The 24,757-nt window shown below is 38.9% G+C and overlaps 4 protein-coding genes across 4 annotated transcripts in view; 2 read left to right on the forward strand and 2 right to left on the reverse strand.

Annotated features, from left to right (window-relative positions):
• The first annotated feature begins 2,808 nt into the window (after positions 1-2,808).
• LOC106955376 (rhodopsin kinase-like) lies at positions 2,809-7,859 on the forward strand. Its single transcript, XM_015045522.1, has 7 exons — positions 2,809-3,738; positions 4,771-4,898; positions 5,480-5,637; positions 6,041-6,124; positions 6,269-6,393; positions 6,495-6,696; positions 7,380-7,859. The coding sequence occupies exons 1-7, from the start codon at positions 3,040-3,042 to the stop codon at positions 7,667-7,669; spliced, it is 1,686 nt and encodes a 561-aa protein (XP_014901008.1). The 5' UTR covers positions 2,809-3,039; the 3' UTR covers positions 7,670-7,859.
• A 289-nt stretch (positions 7,860-8,148) lies between these two features.
• mettl21cb (methyltransferase 21C, AARS1 lysine b) lies at positions 8,149-11,593 on the reverse strand. Its single transcript, XM_015045523.1, has 5 exons — positions 11,133-11,593; positions 10,753-10,885; positions 10,459-10,613; positions 9,961-10,078; positions 8,149-8,994 (listed from the first exon to the last, which is right to left on the reverse strand). Exons 2-5 carry the CDS (start codon positions 10,868-10,870, stop codon positions 8,597-8,599), a joined length of 789 nt encoding a protein of 262 aa, XP_014901009.1. The 5' UTR covers positions 10,871-10,885; positions 11,133-11,593; the 3' UTR covers positions 8,149-8,596.
• Positions 11,594-13,881: 2,288 nt separating this feature from the next.
• LOC106955380 (brevican core protein-like) lies at positions 13,882-19,517 on the reverse strand. Its single transcript, XM_015045526.1, has 6 exons — positions 19,425-19,517; positions 17,610-18,656; positions 17,033-17,115; positions 16,785-16,919; positions 15,989-16,091; positions 13,882-14,538 (listed from the first exon to the last, which is right to left on the reverse strand). The coding sequence occupies exons 1-6, from the start codon at positions 19,459-19,461 to the stop codon at positions 14,468-14,470; spliced, it is 1,476 nt and encodes a 491-aa protein (XP_014901012.1). The 5' UTR covers positions 19,462-19,517; the 3' UTR covers positions 13,882-14,467.
• Positions 19,518-24,331: 4,814 nt separating this feature from the next.
• Positions 24,332-24,757, forward strand: part of jam2b (junctional adhesion molecule 2b) — a 16,692-nt gene continuing 16,266 nt past the window's right edge. Inside the window, exon 1 of the mRNA XM_015045524.1 lies at positions 24,332-24,538. Within this exon, the coding sequence (XP_014901010.1) occupies positions 24,499-24,538 (40 nt within the window). The 5' untranslated portion in view covers positions 24,332-24,498. The remainder of the gene's footprint in view (positions 24,539-24,757) is intronic.

Genomic DNA, 24,757 nt, shown 5'->3' on the forward strand with positions numbered 1-24,757 from the left:
TTTTTTTTTTTTTTTTTTTTTTTTTTTGTTTTTTTTTTTTGGGTTTTTTTTTTTTTTTTTTGTTTTTTTCGTTTCGACTCGGCCACCTGAAGTCTACGTACGTCTAATCCTGTTTTTCAATAAGCCATCCCACTATAAAAACACACTGCTGTTGGAGAATGTAAAATGTACCTGTTTAAATAGTTACTTGTTTATTTTTTTTTTTGCTATTAACCTTTGGCAGACAGACATTATGATCAAAATGTTCCCTAATATGTCTGCGTTAACGTGCTGTTAGTCTCCTCGGCGGGTCTTGGAAACGGCGTCCCCCGTCGGGACTCCGTCCGACCCGTCGGTACATTTTCATTTTTGTGTTCTGCACAATGATTTAAGATAGTTTCCCATTGAGATGGGTTGGCTTCCTCTTGTTTTGTAGGCAGCTGCTTTCTGATCCTGTTTGCTAGTTTTGTTTTGTTTTTGTTTGTTTTTTTTTTTGTTGTTTTTTTTGTATTCTGGAGTTGAGGAATTTTTCACCGCCGCCCTGTTTGACGTCTCGGTAGTGTTTACAAAAAAATGTCAGCAGCGAGGTAAAGACTCATAACCCAGGCTCCTGATAGGTAAATAAGCTTTGTTTGTTAATTAAGTATATAAATCCTACAAAGATTGTAGCTTATAGTATCCTTTAGAGGCCAGTGGTTAAGATAGACCTTTCAAAAATTATTGATGTAACACAATGTGTGGTTGTATAGATCTTTGTGTATTCCCTTCAAAGATCTCCCTTTTAAAACTGAGCAACATGTGTACTGACTCTTCCAAATACCTTTTTCTGTAATCTAATATAAGTTTGCAAATTAAAATATAGATTGTTTTAATAAGTTTGCATCTACCGTTTTTGTTGGAAGTGGAAACTCTGAAGTTAGACGCATCCTGGATCTCGCATTTTGTTTTATTTACCTTAAAGGACCAAACATCATTTCTGAGCAAATCGTCAGCTGGTTATATAATTTTAACTAATTTTAACAATGTATTTTCAAAGCATTTACAAAAAAATATATATATATGCACAGAAAAGTCGGGCACAATCAACCAAAACTGCAAAGCTTCAACTAAAACTTAGTGCTCTTCAATTGCCCTTTTGTCTTTTTCCTTAAAATTCAAGTTTAAAAGGTAGGAGGTGCACACTTGGGTAACGTGCACTATTTGTTTCTGCAAAGCTCCAGATCAGTGGAGAGAATCTGCCTGTGAAAAACCAGCAACTTTATTATTATAGATTTCTTATGTTTATGCTTTTTTGTTAGACTATTATGTTTCAAGTCATCAAAAAAAGGTAACCTGAATAAATACAAAAGTGGTTTTCTAATTATTTTACTGAGGTGGAAAATCTATTAAAACTAACCTGTCTTGCATGATTTTTTTTAAAAATCTAACATAAATATGATTTTTGACACTGAGACATCAGACATAACTAGAATAAGTTTTACAATATAAAATAAGTTATCTAGAAATGCAACACATCATGAATTCATGGATTACAAAGCAGCTTCTAAAGCTTTGAGACTACAGGGAGACCTCTGGTCTACAAATGGCGAAAACATGAAACCTTCACAAGAACAACCAGAGTATCAAAATAAAGAGATTAATGACGACTCCTTCTGAAAGTCAGAAACAAATCCAGGACATCCGAAGCACTGGAAGCCTCACTCATCTGATGTCAAGGTCAGTAGCTTATTAAAAACAAAGTGTGAACAAAAATGTCATTTTCTACGACGCGAGGCTCATCTCATCTCACATCAGTCTGAAAATATTATTGATCCTGTTTTTCGATTTAATTTGGACTGGAGAGAGAAGTAGAAATTTTTTGAAAGTTGCATCCTGTATCGTTGATCCTCAAGTATAACGTGACTTAAAATACTCGAGCACACTTGAGTTTTGCGATGTAACAATAATTCATATCGCACCACAAAATCCATGTACAAAGTTTTATTTTGGTCTCATCTGATCAGAGCAAATCCTTCCACGTGTTCGCTGTGTCACATTAAACAGGATTTGTAGGGTTTTTTTTTTTTCAAACATTGGCTTTCTTTCTGATATTTCCATAATTTGTTCTTACCTGAGCCATGAATATTTGCAGCTCCTCCAGAGTTACCATGCGCCTCTTGGCTGCTTCAGCAACGAGAGCTCCGTTTGTGGTCAGTCAGTTTAGGTGAAACACCAAGTCTTCGTAGGTTTGCAGTTGAGTTATACTTACATTTTCAGATGTTAGATTGAACTGATGTATCAAGTTGTGGTAAAATTACACACAATTACACTCTTAAGTAGTTGATGTTTCCTTGGATTAGTTTAATAATATCAGAGTAAAATAAGGCCAAAACAAATGAATGGCACTTTTTTCTTATTTGTAGAAAAGTGTGAAGCCCATTTCCTTCCAAGTAACAGACATGACCTGCGTTGTTTTGCTTTGTCACATAAAATCTCTGTATTCTTCACCATCAGGCAGCTTTCTTTTAAATGTTTTGCAGAAGTACATTATATTTATTAGTTGTTTTTTTTTATAATTTGCAGGTCATTGCATTGTTTTCCTTTTACTCTTTAATTAGGATAAGCATTAGCAACAAACAACTTCTGTTCATAGTCAGCCTCATTCGGTTTTAGACCTTTTTCCTTTTTCAAACTACAGCGAAATGAGTCGAGCCCACTTGCACCGGTTGACTCCTGCAGACGGTTCTGGAGTTGTACTGTTCCAGCAGGTGCTCGCACACTTTGTCTGGGGCATCGGGGTTTTAATGGATTACTGAAAGGTGTTGACTCAGGTGTGTGTGTGTTCCTGTGTGTGTGTGTATTTGTGTAGCACAGTCCCTCAAAGTATGCTGCAGTCTTCTTGAGTTGCATTTCCCCCTCTTATGCTCCCTCTACCAACTCCTCTGTCTCCTGTTTCCTCGCTCCTTTTTCCCCTTTTCCACCCTCACTTTTGGAGAGTAATTATTAGCAAACATCATCTGCCTCCGCTCTCTATTTGCAATGTCTTCCCTCTCCTTTGCCTAACACTCACTTGCCCTCAACATGGATATTGGAGGACTGACCACTGTGGTAGCAAATTCTGCGTACATCAACGCACGTGGAAGCATCGATGGCTCCAACCCTGCAGCAGCGCGGGATAAGAAGTACCACGCTCGCCTCAAACTGCCCCACATCACCATCTGCGAGGGCCTGAGGGACACCCTCGATTTGGCCTTTGACTCGGTCTGCGTGGAACAGCCGATCGGCAAACGCCTCTTTAGGGAGTTTTTGGAAGCGAATAAAGAGTATCACGGCGCTTGTCGTTTGTGGAAAGACATCGAGGACTATGACCTGGCAGAGGACTCCGACAGAGGAAAGAAAGCCTCCAAGATTGTCCAGAGGTACATGGACCCATCTGCCAAACACTTCTGCCCGTACCTTCCTGAGGACATCATAGCCAAGGTAAAGGAAAACCTGGAGGCTGTAGGGGACGATTTGTTCTCTGCATCGCTGGCCAAAACGCTGGAGTACCTCCGAGAGGCCCCTTACACGTTCTATCTGGAGAGCATGTACCTGAAGAGGTTCCTGCAGTGGAAGTGGCTGGAGATGCAGCCCATGGATGCGGACTGGTTCCTGGACTTCCGTGTGCTGGGGAAAGGTGGCTTCGGCGAGGTGTCTGCCTGTCAGATGAAGGCCACCGGGAAACTTTACGCATGTAAGAAACTCAACAAGAAGAGGCTGAAGAAGAGGAAAGGCTATGAGGTGAAAACCCTGCACTTTTTTTTCTCTGTCTGTTGCTCAGCTGGCTTTGAAAACACACAATGTCTTTAGAGTCGATTTAGAAAAAGGACTTTATCTTCTTTGTTGATGATTATAATAAAATAAAGTATGTAAAATCTATAAACGTCAAGCACCAGAAGAAAAAGTTTCATCTTATTTTTTAAGAAAAGGATAACAAATTCTGTCAAAATCAAAGTTTTCACATCATCAGATAGTCTGCACCTCACACTGTGTGACTGATCTGCAAGAACTCGATCACGTCATAACAGATAGTGATGGATAGTGAATGCACAGCACCTGAAACGTTGGATGATGTTGCAACCAAGACGTCCCTAGACTGAGGCAATGCAAACACTGACGCTATGACGACACCGACTTTTACTTGTGCAACATTTTCAGCTGTGCATATATTTATGACTCTTTTACAGTTAAGCAAACATCAGACTTCCTCCTCTTCAATTAGATATGCAAAAGTGGGAACTGGTGAAAGTTTATTTTTCCCACACAGCAGACTGCACGATTTATGACAATTTCGACGCATAAAGCGTTTTGTTGCATGAATTTATCACTGGTTTCTTTACTTTGTCAGGCATTACATTCAATTAGACGCCCTGTTGGGTGCTTTTTGTTCCAAAGAAGTGAATAATAAAGGTATTAATTTGGCTTTATGTATTAGCAAAAGTGTTCTGTGCTTGCCAGGCTGCAGGGGTGTTAATCATCTTTGTCCCTGCCTCTGTCTCGTTTGGCTTTAGCCTGCAGAATTAAACACTGAGACAGGGATAGAGTGATTACTGGGGGCTTTACTGAAAAGCTCCTCTGAAGGGAACTCCTTGCAGTTATATCTTGCCCTTGACTTGGCTGAGGTCATCCTGCAAAATGCACGTCCTACTTCCTCCCGAAAAAAAAATGGCACAGACCCTCGAACTAATGCACAAGGCTCCGTTGTAGCTTTTTGTTGTTTAACGTCACTTATCTCCTTTTATTAAAATCGCCTCCCGTGTTTTATCCCTGTAGGGGGCAATGGTGGAGAAGAGGATTCTGGAGAAGGTCCACAGTCGCTTTATTGTCTCGTTGGCTTACGCCTTCCAGACAAAGGACGAGCTTTGTCTGGTCATGACCATCATGAATGGAGGAGACCTCAAGTAAATTCACCATGCAAACCACACACAGTTTTTTTAGCCCACTTTTTCAACATAAGAATAACTTGATGTGAAAGGAATGGCTTAAAAAAGGCGAGATGAAACTTCACCAATAATACCAAGTGTAATTTAACTCTAACTTCTGTGCATGAATTTATTTCTCGCATCTTTTTGCTTGCTTATAAAATCCAAACTCATGTTACTCAGATGAAGGATCTCGGCAACATTAATGCCAAGCAGAAGGGCACAAGTTCAGAATCGGTTCATGCAAATACGTCCCCAAAGGAATGCTTTATGAAGGCAAAACAAGGCATCCATTTTAAGAGGACGCGTAATGTTTTGTGGGTTCTCCTAAAGCGCTGACCTCTTATCGTCATTTACAGTTGAAAACAAGTTCGAATTCTGCTTTTCCAGAAAATTTGACTTTAAAAAAAAAAAAAAAGTTTTCAAGTCATATTCACTAAGTTAAATTAAAATACATGATAAATATCAATGGGTATTATAATATCCATCTGTACACAATATAATGTTTAGCAGCGTTCTTTACATGTGAAGAGTCGTCCTCTGCTGTTTGCTCTGTTCAGGTACCACGTCTACCTGGTGGATGAGAACAACCCGGGGTTTGATGAGCCCAGAGCCTGTTTTTACATCGCTCAGATCATCCAGGGTCTGGAGCATCTCCACCAGAAACGAATCATCTACCGTGACCTCAAACCAGAAAATGTGCTGCTTGACAATGATGGTAAATGCCCTTAATGAAACCTCAGTGCTTGTAGATCACACCGATCCTCTCCACGCTCTGGTCATCCGGTTGGCAGAAGATTCTGTAGAGTCCGCTGTCGAACAGCCGGACTCAGAAATAGTTGCCTCCCATTGGCCGTCAGATTGCTCAACAATGCCATCAGTAAGACTTTGTGAAAGTGCTAAGTTACTCATATTTTGTAATATATTATTATTTGTATATTTATGTATTTATAGACACACTTGTGATTTGTGCTTTCCGGTTGCCAGGCGATGACATTTCATTGCCAGTTTCACTGTTGTGTCTTTGTGCAACAACAATAACATAATTCTAAGTCCAAAAAAAAAAAAAAGTTAAATTTTATGTGGTATTCTATTAATTTGATTCTAATTTGTTTAAACAGGTAATGTTCGTATATCTGACTTGGGTCTTGCTGTAGAGCTAAAAGAAGGCAAAACAATGACCAAAGGCTACGCTGGAACACCAGGTCAGTCTAATTTTACCTTCTTATTGTCTCCATTTATGACCACCTAAAGTTTTTTCTGTGCAAGTGTCACGGTCGTTGTTACTGCCACCATATTTGTGTCTCTATAACTATAATGGCCTGTCCTGATTATTTTTCCTCTTGCAGGTTACATGGCTCCAGAGATGCTGAAAGGAGATAAATATGACAGCTCGGTGGACTACTTCACCTTGGGGGTGACTCTGTACGAGTTTATCGCAGCTAAGAATCCGTTTAGAAACCGAGGAGAAAAGGTTAGGCTGTTTTTGGCAGCTGCGGCTGTCGACTCGTGTGGAAATGTTGGAGTTTTTATCGGATAAACGAGCTGATGAGAGGTTGTTCGTCGTCTGCTCAGGTTGAAAGAGAAGAGATGAAGGAGCGCATGCTGAACCGCGTGGTGACCTATACAGACAACTTCAGTGAACACGCGAAATCGCTGTGTGACGGGCTGCTGGCGAAAGAGGTCGATCAGAGGATGGGGTTCAAGAACGAATGCTGCGACGAAATCAGAGCGCATCCTTTTTTCAAAGACATTAACTGGAGGAAACTCAATGCAGGTACGCAGCCTTCGATCGTTTCTTGAGTTGACATACGAGAACCACAAATACAGAGAATTGTATAGTTGTGTGTTTATACCATAGTCCAACGCAAACTATTACCTAATTGTGAAGTGGAAAGAAATAGATGAATGTTAGTGCAAATCTAAACCATTTGGCATACATATATATTGAGCCCCTTTTACTCTGATGTCCCTAAACAAATTTCAATGCAACTACTGCCTTCAGAGGTCAATAACTAGTGAGTAGAGCTCACACACCATCCCCACCATGAAACATGATGGTGGCAGAATCATAATAAGAGGATAATTTTCTTCAGTGTGGAAAGAAAATATGCTAAAGTTTATAAAGTTGGTAAAGAAAACCTGAAAGACGGTGCCAAAGACCTGAGACTGGTGGAGAACAACGAAACAACACAAATAGAGGTATAAGGGGTTAAATGTTAATGCATGCCACACTTTTCAGATTTTTATTCTGTAAATATATCATTTTCCCTCTGATTCACAATTGTCCACTGATTATCACATAAAATTCCAGAGTTTATGAAGTTTTTATGTGTTGGTAATTCAAATGTAACAGAATGTCAAAACATTCAAACATTCATTAATGGTTTTCTAACGCTATAAAGTCTCAGTAGGCACTAGCAAAGCTTTAACTCATCGATTTTTTTCTGAACCCCTCAGGTATCCTTCCGCCTCCTTTCGTCCCCGACCCTAAGGTAGTCTACGCCAAGGATCTGGATGACGTCGGGGCTTTCTCTTCGGTGAGGGGTGTCGCTTTGGAGGATCCCGATAAGACATTTTTCGACGAGTTTGCTACAGGCAACATCTCGATCCCCTGGCAAGAGGAGATGATTGACATGGGCATTTACGGAGAGCTGAACCTCTGGGGACCTGAAGGCACCATCCCAAACGATCTCCGCAGAGAGTCCATCCTGGAGCAGCCAAAGTCCTCGACCTGCTGCATATCGTAAAGTCGTGGACACAAACTGAAAATAAATGCAGTTAATAGACTTGTATTTCTGTAGAAGAGGTGTTGTTAAAGCCCCCCATGAAGGACAAAAGTGTCTTCTGAGCTTTCTGACTACAGATGGAGAAAGTTTTGAACTGTTTTCCTTTCCTGGAAATGCAAAGGACAAAATAAAGGCGAAGCTTGAATTTGGAGAGGACTTCATTTAGTAATTCCAAACAACGTAACTTCATTTCATGTGGTCGTGTGCTGAATTCACACAAGGCGTTTTTAAAAATCCCATTAATAGAGTTTTAGTAATTATGCATCTGGTGCTGTCAGTAATTTTCCGAACATTTCAAAAGCTTTGTTTTTATTTTTTTGTCAACATGCTGCTATAGAGCATATGCCATTTATGTGAATGTGTTTTTTTCTTCTTTACAAATTATAAAACTGATTTTATTCCACGCTACCAGGCCCAAAAAGCTCAAACTTTCACGCTTGTTTTTAAATATTTCATAAACATTTATTTATTGATCAACTATTGTCACTTATAATGAATAACTGTGAATGAAGCACTGTGTCGGGTTGGTTTTTTTCTGAGGTAAATAATAGGAAACTAATTATTTCTTAAAAATATATATATTGTTCAGAAGTAGAAAATGTTTAAAAAGATTAAAATAAAACTAGTTTATTCATATGAAATCTTGTGTCAGGAACTTTGCATTTTGCAATATGGTGTTTATACTCCAGTCAAGGAATGTCATACAGGCCCGTATCAAAACCAAAAGGGTACTTGGAAAGTATTACAGTGATTTGATTTCATGTGACATTACTGGAAAATATGAACTGTATGATAACGGAACAAGCCAAACATTTCCTTTAAACCAACAAAAGACAAATAAATTTAGGAAGTTTGTAAACTAGTTTCCAGCTTTTACATCTCATTTGTTCACTCCTTTGCTGTGGCCTTGTATATACACACATTCTCCTGCGGTACCTCAACAAGCAGCGTTGTGTTGAAGCTGCTCTTAAAGCACTCTGTGAACCTCTGGTCTGACTGGAACCTAAGTTTGTTCGCCCAAAGCAGGGTCGTCCCGCTCCCTCGTCTGCAGAAGTGAAGCATAGTGTTCAGCAGTTCCTCAAGGAAGTCGTGGTGATACACCACATCAGCTGCAAGCACATAATCGTAGCGGTAGGACGGGAAGGGGAAGTCTCGCTCCAGCTCCTGGCCCCAGGAGAGGGCAGCCACCTGAGGGATGTAGCGGGAACGGCCCTTGGTATTCCGGCGAAGGTTGAAGGACAGATTAGACAAGATGTCAGGCAAATCAGTAGCCGTCACCCAGGCACCTGTTGGAGACATAAGACATTTTTGAGTGACATACTTTTAAAATATACAAAAATGTAAAAAAAAAAGAAAAGAAAAAGTAGAAAAATTTGCATTGCTTGTGAAAATTCAGCTGTAAGCTTAATGTGTTTGGTGAAAATTGCAGAAGCGTTTGAAGTCAACCGCAGAAGAATTGCAGAAATATGAAAAATAAGGAGAAGCAGCAGAAAAAGCAAAACAGTCTGTATAAAACTTGTATTGAAAAACTGCTGAAAATGAGTGAAAACTTTAAGTCAACGTAAAAATCCCAGCTATGGAGTCTCATAAATTTGTCCAGTTTGACTGCTTACAACGCTAGATTGTAAGGCCATCTGTTCAAGAGCTGCGTGTGTGTTATAGTTTTTTAGCTAATATGTCAAAAATTGTGGGTCACTAAATGTGAGCCACTAAATATAAAATTGTGGAGTAAAAGTTTCAAACGTTTACTCTACCTAATGTGCAAGCAGAGTTTGTAAATTAAACTGAGCTAAAACAAACAAACAAAAAAAAACTGAAGCTAGCTAAAATACTTATAATAGCATGCAGGCTATCGCTAGCATGTTGATCTGATGTAACTGACGTCACGCAGTACGCAACAACCTACATTAAAACTAAAATTAGCTACAAAGCTATTCACACCAAAAAACAAACCTACATTAAAGCTAAAATTAGCTACAAAGCTAAAACATTCATACCAAAAAATAAACCTATATTAAACCTAAAGTTAGCTACAAAGCTAAAACATTCACGCCAAAAAATTTACCCACATTAAAGCTAAAATTAGCTACAAAGCTAAAGCATTCACGCAAATAAATAAATTAATAAATAAATAAATAAATAAAAATGCATCAGCCAATAAAAACAACTAAAATTTAACAATATCCATCCATCCCTTTTCAAGAATTTAAAAATAATTTATTACCGTTCAAACCATGTAAACACAAACTCACCTAACAAACTTGCCACTATGGAGAGTAAGCCCGTTCCAGCTCCGAGCTCTAGCACTGCTTTGTCCATCAGGTTCATTTGTTGCTGGTTGTTTTCTAAGAACTGACAGAGAGCTATTGCCTATAAAAAGAGACATTTTTTTTAATTGTGTTTTTTACATTTATCAGCAGTGGCAATTTTTAATATGGACAAGGTAGCTATAGTTGCCCAGAGTGGCATCAGAAAGAGGAAGGCCACACAAATATAAAATAAAAAACAAATTAGGTGCACATTTTGTACCGGTGCAGTCAATGGACATCTGCCATCCCATTGCTGCTGAGAATAGTGTGACTATTTAACTTGCTTTGTATGAATTTGCACTGCATCTTCCTAAAATGTAGACAATCTCCTGTATTTTGATTGGTTGGTGGGTGGCAGTAAGCATGCCTCACTCAGGGAACCATTCATGCAAAAGCCACTGTTGTCCAGTGAATTTGCAGAGTGGTGATGGAAGAACTTACCCCAGGCCAAATCAGAGCTCCGTATGAGTCCGTAGACTCCCGGATGTTGATTTCATGACCAACAAAATGAAAGGACTCCTTTCCCAGGGGATAGTAAAGGCTCGGCTCCCAGACATTCCTCCTGTCCAGACCCTCTCTTGTCATCATATCTTTGTCTGTTAAAGTTTCAGCACAAGACATCAGATACATTTATATATTTGCGTTGGTCAAGCTTTGTAATGAAGTAACTGTATAAAAATAGTTCTCTGTTCTTTTCAGTGACAACTTGTCGTGGTAGGGTGAATTGTGGTTTACCCAGATCGGTCATTTCTTCCTTGCTCTGCAGTTTCTCATCATGACTCATGATTTCTTTCCTTCTGCTTTCCGAATTCTTTGGTAGAAAAGGTTGGCTGGTTGATAGCAATCCTTCCATGTCTTCTGAACAGTGCTGAGAGATGAGAACAGCACAAAGATTTCCTCTATTATCTGATGTGGCAACCAGAGCTAATGCAGAGTTTTCTAAAGAAATTACAATCTGCTAAAGTTCAGAACAAGTATGGAAAGTAGTTTCTAATACTATCAGGTATTTTTTTTTTCCAATGCAAAACACATATGGTGTCATTCTTTAGCCATCTCAGTAGGTGGAAGGAAAATTATTAGTTGAAATGTTAAATTTCAGAAAATGTGAAACATACCTTCAGGAAGCGGTATCCTCCTCTTCTAATTTATTTATTTTTTTTGCCACAGAGTGCACACCTTTGTGGGTTGAGTTCATGTCTTTATAGAGACGGCATCATCTGTACTCTGTGACCTGCCTCTGAGGGAAGCAGGGGTCTATGCCAGGGACCCCTCCCAACGCTTCAACAGCAGCTTGCATCGTGTGATGCAATCCTCTGCTATGCCGCACACGTGCAGAAGATTTAAGCACTAAATGATTGAAACCTTCTCCATGCGCCTCCACCTTTCATCCTCTTCCTCACATCTTCTGTCGTTTTATAACAGTCCCAATATGTTCTCTTGATTGGCTTGACGATATGCGAGTTATTGCGCCTTTAAATTTAATAATGTGTGTCATGCAGTAATTATTCCCTTCTTCTAGTGCAAACCTGCTCACAAAAGATGGAGGCAACCAGATCAAAAAAATAATGTTTGGTCAACTAATTATTTAAACAACTTTATTTGGATCTCTAAACGTAAAAATTAAAAGCAAAGATTTATGTTGGCAGATTATGGTGCGAAGTTTTCTTTCTAAAAGAGCTTATATCTGTTGATATATATATATATATATATATATATATATATATATATATATATATATATATATATATATATATATATATATATATATATATATATATATTTGGAGTGGCCCAACTGGAGTCCTGAGTTGACTGTTATAATCTGTGGTGAGAAAAAAACGATTAGGGTGATGGCAAAGAGGCCTTTCATCCTCCATACTGTGCTGTGACGCTATTAAAGAAAGATGTATTTTTTTTTCTAAACAAATCCCACATTCAGAAATTGTTTTTTACCATGCTTATCAGTATCTCTAATCATTTCTCTACCACTGATTGCAACTAAAGCATTTCTCATTTTTACACTGAACTTTTTATGGCTTATCAGAAAGTCTGGGACGGTGCTTGTCAATTCTGTCAACCCGGTCCTGCATGTTTTAAGCGTTTCCCTGCTGCCACAGGCCTAAATGAAATAACTGGGTGATAAATGGGCTTCTGCAAGAGGAGGTTTCGCAGATATTATAAAGAAATTTTCTGGCGCAGAGACACACTGTCCATAAAACACAAGGGACGTTTCCTCTGAGATCCATTTCGCTTCTCTTCAAAATGGTAAAGACAAGTTCAGGTGTTCTTCAACCAATAGAAATAAATGTTGACATTTATTAGTCAAGAAATACCAGAAAGAAAATATTGGTATACTCGAGTGCTGTCAGACCAATAGTTAACGCTACAATTACATATAAGAGTTAAGTGTTGGTACATTAAAACACACTAAAAGACAATTCCCTAAATCTTGTTTTGCGTGTGATGTTGCCAGCAGCAGAGTCCAGCCTGCTGACTGAGAACGGACTCGGTGACGGCGCTGTAAGCCAGGCTGTCCAGGGTTAGGTGGGAGGATTCACAGCTTTGGTGAATTGAGCTCACAAACACACAGAGTGGAGCCGGCAAACAGGTGGCGGTGCTGCATGAAGCTGGAAAATGGCTTGAACTGACAGATGGTGAGCACAAACAGTGAGTCACTTTCATCTAAACAGCAACACTAACGATCAGTGAAGGTATTATGGGGGGGGGGGATTTCCATCCCCGCAGAGTGGCGTGATCCCAACAGGAGGAATACATGGCTCTCTGTTCTGCGCTTTATAATCTCTGCTGTGAAATTCAGTGTATTTCCCTGACTCACAACAACAAAAACAATCCTTTCCGATGATGTATAGAGTCCATAAATTAATCTGAGCTATTTAAATACTTACTGCACACTAAGGCTATAAGGGCTATTCCTCTGAGTAGCAGAGCTCACATGCACATTTATCCATGATCTCTTAATTCCTGCAGCCATAAATTTTCCTGGTAGGAGAACAGCGGAAAGCCTGAGAGAACCCATGTGGCATTTTGAACAATAGTTGACAAAAGTCCCTGTCATCTGAATATTAGGAATGGTGGTGAGAACGTGTGTGTGTGTGTGTGTGTGCATGTGTGTGCGTGTGTGTGGTGATAATTCATGCATCCATAGGTGGAGCAGTCAGCAAATATAACAGCAGGATAAAGACCTTAGAGTTTGTAATCCTCATCTCTGTGTGCAAAGGTCAGGAAAATATTGTGTATGGGTCAGTGGAAAATGAGTCACACAGCAGCATGTAAGTCACAGCGAGCTTATAGTAGCTCTATTTGCAGCCGGGGAGTGTAAATATATCAGTAAATGGGTGTTAATCCGCAGTAATTTTAAAAGGAGGGCGAGGATTTATATTCAATGCACAAAGACGCTTTATTAGCAGAAGAGTGTGATCGGCTTGTGATCAGGTTTGCAAACGCTCGTAGTTTTAAGCTGGCTGTTTATAACAAACAGAACCTGGTCTACCGTCTAGTAGACCTGGCCTAACCTGGTCTACTGGTCTAAATGAGTTAAACGGACTATTAGTGTTTTGCTTGGCAGTTACATCAAATACGTCATTTATTAAATTCACTGCATTTGACATACATTTAAAATTTGTCATCTCTCTTTCCTAATAGGCAATGTATAGTTTTAACTAATTGAGGATATCAGAAACAGCTGCAAACTAATGGAAAAACCTTAAAGTTTACTTTATAAATGACGAGATTAACAACTGAAGGTTGTAATTAAATCACCTTCACTCCCCTAAACCGCACTCATAATAACATGGTTATATAAATATTAAATTATGCGTTAATTTATACAGATTGAGAAAAAAAATCCTTGTTAATTGTTTTTTTTATTGCATCTCATGTTATTCTGACAGCAAATATAATAGTTTTTTGAACTGTATTTAATGCTTGAACATACAGTGGTCTTTACATGCACTTATAAACATGCAATAACAGTGTAATTACATGCTACCTTATGCTGGTATTCACAACAATATAATCACTGTTAAGAAGTTGTTCTTTATCAAAAGGCTTTTTTTTAAAAAAAAAACAAAAAACAAATACATGGAGAAATAATTCGAGTTTTTACCCCAACCAGCTGACACCATTAAATCAAACGTTGCTGAAATATGATTGGAGCATTTTAAATGTGCTTCACCCATTTTATAAAAACAAACCCAACATCGTTTGTCAGTTTACAAACTAATCCCAATTGACAGAAGCTAAAAACCAAAAACATAGAAGGTTTTGACTGAAATATTGACTTATCTGTTTTTCTTTTTAGACTAATTGTTTAGTACAAAAAGTCTGTTCCTAATTGACAAATACAGACACAAAGCAATGGATAAAACTCTGAATTAAGCATACATTCAGGTAAAAAAAAGTAAAGTAGCTTGTTTGTTCTTCCTCTGAATTTACAAAGCAGGGTAGGAGCAGACGAAAGCTTGAGCTTCCCAACATGTGAAGTCATTAAACTTTCCATTTCCTGAAGAAACAAAAGCAGACAAAAATCAAATCATGAGTAAAAAGTGAGACATTTAAGCTTTCCTTTACTGCAACTTTTAATATTTAGATAAAAAAATATAAACCATTATGTACTATTTCTTGACAATAATTTGCCTCCATACACATTTCTTCTGTTTTTCCTTTTTTTTTTGTCACATTTTAAGTATTTCACTCTGTCAAGCAAATTTTAATATCATATTTTAACTTGAGTAAATAAGACAGTTAACTATCATTTCACTTATTAATTGAAATAAATACACAGACCAACTTGACCAGATATAAAAATCTAAACAATTTATTGTTCCTTAAAGCTAGTTTTGTAGACATTAGTGGCCAACATTAGCCAATTAAACTTCATCCAACATGGAGATTGAAATTCAGTGTTGAATTATGGAACTTATATCCAATAAAGTAAGTTTGCAGAATCGATCAAACACAGTTCACCTTTCTATGTTTGGAGGGCAACCTGAGGGAAAATCTGTTCATGTCGCTGTTTTTAGCTCTCATCCTGTCCACACGTCTGCTGTCACCCACATGGATATGTGAGAAATCAATAAAATATATGTTTGCTTAAAGAAGCAGCAAAGCTTGTGACAATAAACCACAGGGGAATGTCACTTCCTTTATTTTCTTTACGCTAAACTCACTGTTTAGCCGCTCCGCCTCACAGCTACTTGGCTAAAGTTAGAAGTGGTTTGATTTTAAAAATTAAACAGTCATTTTAAACACCACTAACATCTTTATATTACCTGCTATGGACTTAAGGTTTTTGCCCTGCATTTCTGAGTAGAAATCAAGCTGCTTTTCAGACATGAAGGGAGTCTTATTTTTATTTTTTTACAGCTGCTGTTGCGTCACAGCAGGAGGTCACATCCTCCCTGTGAATTACGCTGGACATGGAGAGGATTGTTCAGGACAGGAGGCAGAGCAGGATGCAAATGGGTTATGGAGATATGTCAGTGTGAAGCGTTTTCAATACGCTCCTCATAAGGCTTTACACCAAACAAGCTAAAAATTTGAGAAACCTTAGCACAACAACGTTTTTCAGCATAGTGAGGCACTAATATTAGTTGGAAACAACTTGTAATTAAGTTGTGTTTCAGTTTAACTCTCCATTGAGGCTAAACTTTTTCAAAAGTGAATCATTTGGTCTTAAGCTAAAACTTGCCACCTTACTTCTCAACGCTTTCACAGTTTTAAAGTTACATATATCCACATTGCTCCTTTATCTCAGATGTCCCTATCAAGCAACTTTTTCTTTAAGATTTTAATTAAATTCAATATGAATTTCTGTGTTCAGTTTCAATTTAGATTTCAACATGTTCCTAAAAACTTTTCTTTCTTTCTTCTTCTTAATATTTAAAATAAAAATAAAAAATATTTCCAACCTCAATAAAAATCTCAAATCTGACCAGCAGGTCATCTCTTACCCAGAATTTCCACACAGTTCTCCACTCCGGCTGTGTGGTTTGGCTCGCCTGGGAGCCAGTCCTGGTAGCTCCAGCGGGATCCGTCCAACCAGATGAAGCGTCTCTGCAACGCAGCAAAATCCACATGAGAACCCGTCGCTCCTCCACTCGAACAATGAACCGTTCGAACGATGCAGAACCGGTCCAAAAATTAAGGCCTCCCGTTAAAGTTAAGCTAAGTTATCTCAGGACATGTTGACAAATGCGCGGACAGTTTGAATGCGGAAGAAAACCTTAGACTGAACATTAGCAAAGTAATAATTTAAACCTATAATGAATTCATTTCTGCTGCTTGTGTGTATTGTGTTTGTTTAGACGCTGGATTTGAACCCAGAATCTTTTTAATGCAAGGCAACATGTACCAACAACAGTATATCTGACAATGCATTGAATTTATATAAATAAAATGAAAATATAAAAAGAAGCCAAATAAAATGTTGGCAAAAATGAAGGTCTTTAACCTTAAATTTCACGTAATGAATATTTTTGAAGAGCAATGTGATTGTCAAGACATTCTGTCACGCAATATTTTACTTAAGAGAAGTTGGAATAATACAGAATGCAAAAAAATAATAGAAAAAGCACAAAAACTCAAGCATGGACAATGTAACAGGATGTTTGGTGGCTGACAGGCTTCATTGAAAACGAGCCTCTAAGTAAAACTCTCTCAGGGCCTCATTTAGTCTTGTGCAGGTTCTGCAGCTGTAATTATTGCAAGACAAGACATGAAGTTATTTCCTGACTGAGTAATACACACATCTAGTCGTCGTCCTCCAACCCAGGTACGTGTGTATCCTCCGCTCTGCTGTATGAGACTCATCAGCTCTTGGTGGACGTTTTGGGTCGTGATGGCGCCTAAGTGGCCTCCTGGAAATTGTTCTTGGCAAAAGAACTACGAGGAAAAATAAACAGACAGAGGAATGTTGTGTGGGATCGTCTTAATTTTGTAAAGAAATTTTGAAGCATAAATAATTTCAACGGGAAGAAATGATGTGTTAATAATACCTCGGCATCTTCGTAATTGAGTGGTTCTTTGAAGAACTGGTAACACTTCCCATCAACGATCATACCTGTACAATAGCGCTCCCCTGTGGCAAAAAAGAAAAATGCAAGATTTCCTTAATTGCAGGATAATTAAAAAAATTTAAACATTTCATTTACATTAATTTCTGTGGGTTTCTATGCCCTGTCTTAAAATCTAAGATCTGATAGTCTGCCATGTGAAAATATAAGCTTGTGCACCTTTCTTTTAAAATAATATGGGCTGCTATACAGAAAACTGATACAGTAACTGTTTTTCATTGCTCTTGTACAGATGTTATTCTATTCTATTCTATTCTATATGAAACTGCAAACGAAATAATCCAGAAATAATCCAATCCACATATCTCATATTTTATTTATCTGTGAAGCTATTCTGTTTTATATTTAAATAAAAAGGAACAAAAAATAAATTCCTTTATGCAAACTCATCTATAATAACTGAATTAAGCTCTTAAACATACACAATAGTTGAAATCTTAAATAAAACTCATCAGTGCCAGTGTGCTGTTTAAATGAATAATGTTTTATCTCCACTCACCTTGCCTTTGTGAATCATCTCCCATCATCATTGGAAGACCTTCATCTCCCATTCCCTGCTCCTCTGGGAATTGCTCTGGCGCTCCATCCCTCGCATACATCTCCATTCCTGCCTCTTCCTCTGGGAAATAGTTTTCTGACAGAGGCATCGCCTGCTGCGGCGCTGGGTCCGCTGGTTCCGCTGGTTCCTCAACCAGAACCGCAGCATCTGGTGCGTCTTCTGGATTTTGCTCTCCCGTTAACTCAGGCTCCAGCTCCATGATTTCTTGCTCATCTGGAACATTATTTTCATATTTCTGCTTCAAATCTTCCTCTCCGTCTACCTTGTCCTCCTCCTCTTCTTCCTCCTCCTCTGGAAAGGGTTCAGCAGCAGCAGGAGCAGGATCCTGTTCCTGAAAAGCCTCTCTGTAAGCCATTTCTTCTTCTGACATCTCACTCGCTTCCTCTGCAGGCATGTCGGCATCGTCCAGCGGCTCCAACTCCATCACAGCCAGGGGTTTCCCCTCCATGTCTATGTGCCTCTCTTCAACTCCCATCTCCGGACCAATTCCTCCATCCGCTTGTGCCTGAAATGTCTCTGGAGCTTCGTTTAACTCAGGTGTCTCTTCTGGTTCCAGCTCCATGTGAGCTCCAGCGTCTACCCTGGGCGCTGATCGCACCTTAAAACCAGGGCCGATTTCTTCTTCCTCTTCTTCCTCCAGTTCATATTGAGGTTGTCCTTCAACTTCAACATTAACTTCAGACGCCACCTGAACGTCGGGACCCTCTACAGGCTCTGCCTCTCCCTCTGGTGCTGCTGGTTCTTGTTCTGGTTCCAACTCTTCCTCCACCTGCAGCTCGTCCAGCTTGGTCTCAGGTTGAGCCTCTTTCTCTTTCTGTTCTGCCGGAGCCGTTTTCTCCTGCTGCTCTTTGGGGTCAGGTAAAACCTGCGGGGCAGGATGCTCCACCACCACATGACCCTGGACGGGTACCCAGTCCCCGGCCACCGGCGGCTGACTTTTCTCTTCTGGAACTGGATCTTGTGGAACTGCTGGCATCCCCAGAGCCACTGTAAACAAAAATTGTGAAAATATTGGCAGAAAAAAAAAGCAAAAAAGCAGAGGTTATTAACAGAATAAATGGCTGTTGATAAAGGGCTATAAGATGTCAGAATATCATTTATGTTTGAAAACCTCAGTACATTTTTTTGGTGGATTTTGGATGAAAAGCCAACAGAAAATAATTCACCATTGGGAGGTGGAGAAAAGATATGCTTACCATTTTCACCCTTTTCCTCTAAACTAAAGCCTATTGCAACAAATTGCTTTCAAAGAGACTCTTTCAGTAAGTGACGTAAGACTGTAAGGGTTTATAGCTTTCTCATAAAATCCCAACAAAATAGATTGTAGTTTGTGGTTGTAGTGTGAAATAATCAAAAATAAAGTTAAGAGGCATGAAAACATGTTTTAGAAGCACTGCCATCCTTTTGGCGTTGATATTAAATCGGTTTTGAACATGCTTGATCGGAGAGAAACTTTTGGAGTCACTGCAATAAAATGAAACTCTGACCCTTCATCGGTGAGGGAAGGTGTCTGGAAAATAACCCATTCTTTTTATAGATGCTGTCGAAGCAGTACAGCCTCTGTACCTTTCACTGTTGAATAACTAAACTAACATTACACTGTCAGTACGTTTCTGACAGAAGTCTTTACCGAAAAACAGCTCAAAACTCCGCTGACTAGAAAAGTGTAGTAAGAAAAACTCGTGAGTAAACAGCCCAGACAGACAGGAAAGGATTGAATCCGTTCCTCTCCTCTGAAAATTAAAACTCTCGTACCTGTAACGCTCACGAAGAGCAGCACCAGCGTCTTCATCTTTGATTTCTAAAATGTGCTTCAGTATTCCAGGTTGAGACCGTTTCAAATGTTGTCTCTCTGCTCTCTGACTTGAACAATAACTTGATTCTGTTCTTCCGATCTTTTTAAACAGCCCTTATCCTGCCTCCTATTTTTTATTTCTCCATGTAAATCATAAACCTTATAACCCTGACCTGATTTTGTCAAAGGGCCACATATTTTTCCAGTTTTTGCTTCCTCTTGGCATTGGTTCAGACACAGTTATTAGGGGAGAAAGTTTACACTTTCTGAATAAAGACAAAAACTCCTGCATGCACAAACTGATTGATAACACAAACTCGGAGTATTTGGAGCTTTTAAACATTAGCATTAAAATGCTAGTTGTTTATAAAGACTGCAGAAAAAAAATGAGTCTTGTGCAAGAATTGGAAAGATTTTGACATAAAATTCAGAATATTCTTTTAGAAATTTGTATGAAAATAGTGATTTTTAAAAAGGACAACTACGGTAATTTTGATCATAACTTCCAAGGAAGCAAATCGGTTTACTGGTAATCTGAAGCTGGACTCTGACCTTCAAATAAAAAATAATAATTAACTACCTGTCTCGTGGCCTGACTATCTTTATTCCTTGTGTTTTTGTTGCCACAAATCCCGTAGAGATAACCGGCCAGGAGTATGTGAACGCTGCTGGTTAAAAGTTTCTAATGTTGAACTGTTCGTTTTTAGTTTCTCGTGGGCATAAATAGGATGCAACTTAGGTTAATGTCTACATTGAGGATGGATGAGGACCCAAATTAATCTTGTCATGCACTGTGAGGCGGATAGTAAGGTGTTTTGGGGTCATCAAATAACATAAATAACAACAAACATTCCAGGTAGATCTGGTATAAAATAAAGGATGAGTAAGCTGAATTATTACTGTTAAGTACGGTGGAGGATGCGTGATGCTGTGGGCTTGTTTCACTTCTAAAGGTCCTGGAAACATTATTAGACTGCACAGAAATTTCAACAAAGCCCACTTAGTCCAGTAAATCAAAAAGTTCTGACACAACTTAAACCTTTGCTTTTTAAGGCTTACATTTCAACCTCTTTACCAAAAATAACTGTGTTAGCACCACATGCAGGTGTGTGATAAAGATTTAAAAGAAATCTTACAAATATGCTTGCTCACAAATTCTCTGCAAGGAAACATGTTACTATTACATCCAATTTATTTTCATTTATGCAAGATTACTTTGGCAAAAAACATCGAAATCTGTAATATAGTTAAAGTAAGTACTAAATTATGTTTTTGTTTTTTTTTAGAGATAAAGACAATTAAATTGAGTCAAAATTTTGTTTTTAAGACAGAGTTTAAAGTTCTGTTGGGGAAAAAAACAACAACTATAATTTGGGCTCCAGAGCGTTTCGTTTCAGCAAAGTTTAATGAAGGCGGCTGTCGAAGCGACGACTGAAGTCGCACTGCTGGTTTAAACTCAACTCTTAGACATTTCATACTACGAGCAGCTTTACCTCAAGACAGTTCATTTATGCCAAACATGTCAAGTGAGCGGCGGACAGGGAGCAGTGTGGCACACATGTGTCTGTGTCAGTGTGTCACACTGTGTGTTACATGACATCAGCGCGTCCTGCTCAGAGCCGAACAGCTGGGACTGCTGATTGTGAACAGGTGCTGCAGCTGAGATTTTAGCTGACAGCGTTTCACTGTCCCTCTCTTGTGTGCGCCTTCGCACACGTGTCGGCGTGTGGGGCTTATAACCGTGTGTCTTTGAGCGTGCATGTGGCCACAAGTGTAAGCATGTGTGCACACGAGCAACAATGTGCTGTTGTGCGACTGCTGCTGGTTAGAAACCTTATAGCCAAGGACGCGGAGGCTCAACGGCAGCTGTCTCATCTCCGCACCTCATCCGACACTCGACACATGGAGGAGACCTTCTGTGACATCCCTGCTCGCTTATAGTTGGAGGGGGCTGCTCTCTGTGTGCTTTAGGATAATCAAAACAAAATGTGATAACATTTGTTGTTTCTCAAAACGGGGCTGTCGGCTTGCAGAATTTGTCGCACAAACTCCCCCAGCAACATGTCCCGCATGGAGCGTGTCGGTATCAAGCGCGGGGCCTGGTTAGCAAGATGGAAATCAATAAAGATGCACGTGAAAGTAAACTGCCTGAGCATGTCCTGCTGCTGGAACATGGAGAGTGGAGCAATGTGGATTTCAGAGTAAGGACTGGAGATGGTTTCAGCTGAAGTTGTTGACTTGAGGCAGAAAATGTTGTCAAAGTTAATAAGACTAACTTTAAAAGTTACAGAAACCTAATCAACCTCAAAGGGTCACTTTGCCTCATACTTATAGTGACCTACATTATGATTTTTCTCAATATATCAGAGTAGATCCTTGTTATTAGACAGAAAACTCCTCATACTTATATAGACTTGCATGAACTTTTAGCTTAATATTGTCAATGAAAAAAAAAACATTTTCACCTTATTTGTTTATGTTTAATAGCTGGATACTAAACTCACAAATCTGAGGAAAAACTACATTCCTCAAGGCGTCATTTGCCACTTTTATTAAAATTTCTACAAACACCCTCACCAAGCTAAGATTATAATCCATAACAACGTACCAATATGCCGACTGGTTTTCTGCTGTCAGAGGAAACATTTGCTTAGACAGTCGGGCCCATCATGTAATCATGTAATTACAAAAAAAACGAGAAATAAATAAATCCACTGGTCTGAGCATTCAGTGTCACGTAATGTTGGTGATTTTGTTTTTTCTTCCAGTTTCTTTGTGTGAATGCTACATGAATGTTTAACTGGATCAAACAGAATCACACCGTATGACGAACGTGTTGGATGTTTTGACACGAAAATTGTGGTTTTGTGAGAAATTGCAGAGATTTACTGAAGGGTTTCCATACGCGTCTTCTGTTCCACCTCGCCAGCCGTGGGAAGCTGTGCTCACATTTGATGTGCAGCATAAAGGAGGCATTTCACAGATTCACAATGGCGTCATGGGCTTCAATGATGACTCAAATTCCAAAATCAGGTGTGTGTGGGAGTGTGTGCTAAACCACAACCTTCATGATGAATCACGAATTTAGGTAAGACTTGTAAAATCTCCTCCTGTGCTCACCTCTCACTTAGTCAGCTTAAGGCAGTGCAAGGGGTTCATCATTACAAATGTAGGTTGTCTAAAATTTAAAAATAAAAAGAGAACATTGAATACGCTCAGAATGCCGTTTAAGTCATTAAGTCCAATTTTTGGACTGGCGAAAGGTAATGTCTTGTGTGATGGGACTATGTCCAGAGCCTGGTCCGTCGATTACCATCTCTGGGAGCTCGAACCAAATAAATTTCACCCACAGGGAAGTTGTTACTCTCCTGTCTCTGGTGGCCAAACTTCAGCTTTTCCTGGAGTGGAAGTCCTAGAATGTTTTTGTGAAGTTAGAGAAAATTAAGTGCACACTGAGACTTTTTTCCAAAAGTAATTACTTTTTTAAAAATTTCTTTCCAGATTTAGGGCGCTAAAGTGAGTGCTTTTGGTGTAGGGTTGAGCCATGGCAGCGGGAGGAAGGTGGGTTATGGCGGGATCGCATGTTTTTCTTCATATTTATTTTTGTTGTTGCTCTCTTATGTTTTTGATGTTTAAAACTCTCACAAATATCACAGCACTTTTCTTAGGTGCTGTGATATTTTGTGAAATGTTATGAAAAACCAAGAGTTTTCAAAAGCAATTTGAAGAAAGAAAACCTGTAAATTCTTGTAGATTCAGAGAAACACTCATCTGCAGGCAGGAACAAACCAAGCTAAATGTTGCAGCTTTAAATAAAAAAATATATAAAAAATGCTGAGCGATGATGTTCCAGTCATGCATTTAGTAATCAGGTGTTTGATTTAAGGGGAATAAAGGTGTTTCTGTCAAAACAAAATAAAAAAAAGTGATTTTACAGAAATGTTTTTTACCTGTTCTTTTCTTTTATTGCATTACATTATGTGAATTTCAAAGTATTGCTTAAACTGATGTGATATAAAATATCCATTTATCCAAACATGTTTGAAAAACACATTTGTCATGATGTGTGGTTGGGGGTGCAGTGAGGATGTACGCCAAGGACCCAGGTTGTAGAAGAAAATGATGAATTTAATGAATAAGGCTCAAACAGTCCAATGCAGGCGGCACGGCAGAGAGAATAGCACACAACTAATTTCCGGTAGCAACTGATAGAGGACTGAAAAACGAGAGCTGACGCTGACACAGGACTTAGCCAGTTCTACTGTGACGACTGACAGATTGACACTGACACAGACGACATAAGACGACAGTAGACGAGGACCCGACAAGAGACAACAGGTGGACTTAAATACACACCTGGGAACAATCAAGGGCTGACAGGACAACACAGATACTCACAAGGAACAGAAGCAAAAATAAACACAGAAAACCCAAATCCTCACAATATTGGCCAACAAAGGACATCCTTGTTTTTGACTTTATGAAATATTTTTAATATTATGCATATTCAACTTTGGCAATATTTTGTGTGGTTTTGTCTGCAGATTAAAAGCCGCCCCTGTCCTTTGCATTGTTCATCACTAGTTAAATGGCCTTCAAATTTACACTGTATGCTTATATACAATATATTGTAGATTTCTTCGATATAAATGTAGATTTTCCTCATGCTTTTGCAAAGCCTAGAGCAGAAATTTTAATAACAGAAAGCTCTTGAACAAAGATCTGACAGGTCATTGTATTCAGTGGCCTAATGGTTGGCACAGGTCAAAACACAAACTCTTGTCCTGCTCATGTTTCCTGTGTATGTGTGTGTGTGTGTGTGTGTGTGTGTGTGAGTATACAGTGTAAACCCGTCTCCCTCCCTCGCACTCTGTCAGTTGTCCAGCACACATGAGCGCCCACAGCCCCTGCTGCAGATGAAACTTGAAGAAGAGGCTGTAGAGAGTTAGCAGTTAAACTTTATCTCATCCAGACTCAGCAAATCCCCTCAGAGCTAAACTCCAGAACCACGACGGACCATAAAACACCACCAAGATGCTGCCGCTGCTGCTGCTCATCATCATCGCTGCACACAGTAAGTGACTCTGGGTAGGAAAAACTTGCGGACAGTCCTCACATTTTGAAACTAATGAGAGTAGTTTGAGGTTATCCTGTCTGCGCAGGATATGAAGTTTCATTTTTTAATATTGGACATTCATATATTGCTGTTTATATATATATATATATATATATATATATATATATATATATATATATATATATATATATATATATATATATATATATATATATA

The sequence above is a fragment of the Poecilia latipinna genome, unplaced genomic scaffold (genome assembly GCF_001443285.1).
Source record: "Poecilia latipinna isolate Pla-1442-1.1 unplaced genomic scaffold, P_latipinna-1.0 Scaffold730, whole genome shotgun sequence".
In the NCBI taxonomy this organism is placed as follows: Eukaryota; Metazoa; Chordata; class Actinopteri; order Cyprinodontiformes; family Poeciliidae; genus Poecilia; species Poecilia latipinna.

Excerpts from the sequence above, each read along its gene's own strand:
- LOC106955376 (XM_015045522.1), top strand. The coding sequence starts at position 3,040 with ATGGATATTGGAGGACTGACCACTGTGGTAGCAAATTCTGCGTACATC. Across the intron at positions 6,125-6,268 it reads AGGCTACGCTGGAACACCAG|GTTACATGGCTCCAGAGATG; the intron begins GTCAGTCTAATT and ends TTCCTCTTGCAG. Across the intron at positions 6,394-6,494 it reads TTAGAAACCGAGGAGAAAAG|GTTGAAAGAGAAGAGATGAA; the intron begins GTTAGGCTGTTT and ends TCGTCTGCTCAG.
- mettl21cb (XM_015045523.1), bottom strand. The coding sequence starts at position 10,870 with ATGGAAGGATTGCTATCAACCAGCCAACCTTTTCTACCAAAGAATTCG. Across the intron at positions 10,079-10,458 it reads GAGCTCTGATTTGGCCTGGG|GCAATAGCTCTCTGTCAGTT; the intron begins GTAAGTTCTTCC and ends CTCTTTTTATAG. Across the intron at positions 8,995-9,960 it reads CATAGTGGCAAGTTTGTTAG|GTGCCTGGGTGACGGCTACT; the intron begins GTGAGTTTGTGT and ends TGTCTCCAACAG.
- LOC106955380 (XM_015045526.1), bottom strand. The coding sequence starts at position 19,461 with ATGAAGACGCTGGTGCTGCTCTTCGTGAGCGTTACAG. Across the intron at positions 16,092-16,784 it reads TTGGAGGACGACGACTAGAT|AGACGCTTCATCTGGTTGGA; the intron begins GTGTGTATTACT and ends GCTGCGTTGCAG. Across the intron at positions 14,539-15,988 it reads GAACTGTGTGGAAATTCTGG|GAAATGGAAAGTTTAATGAC; the intron begins GTAAGAGATGAC and ends TTGTTTCTTCAG.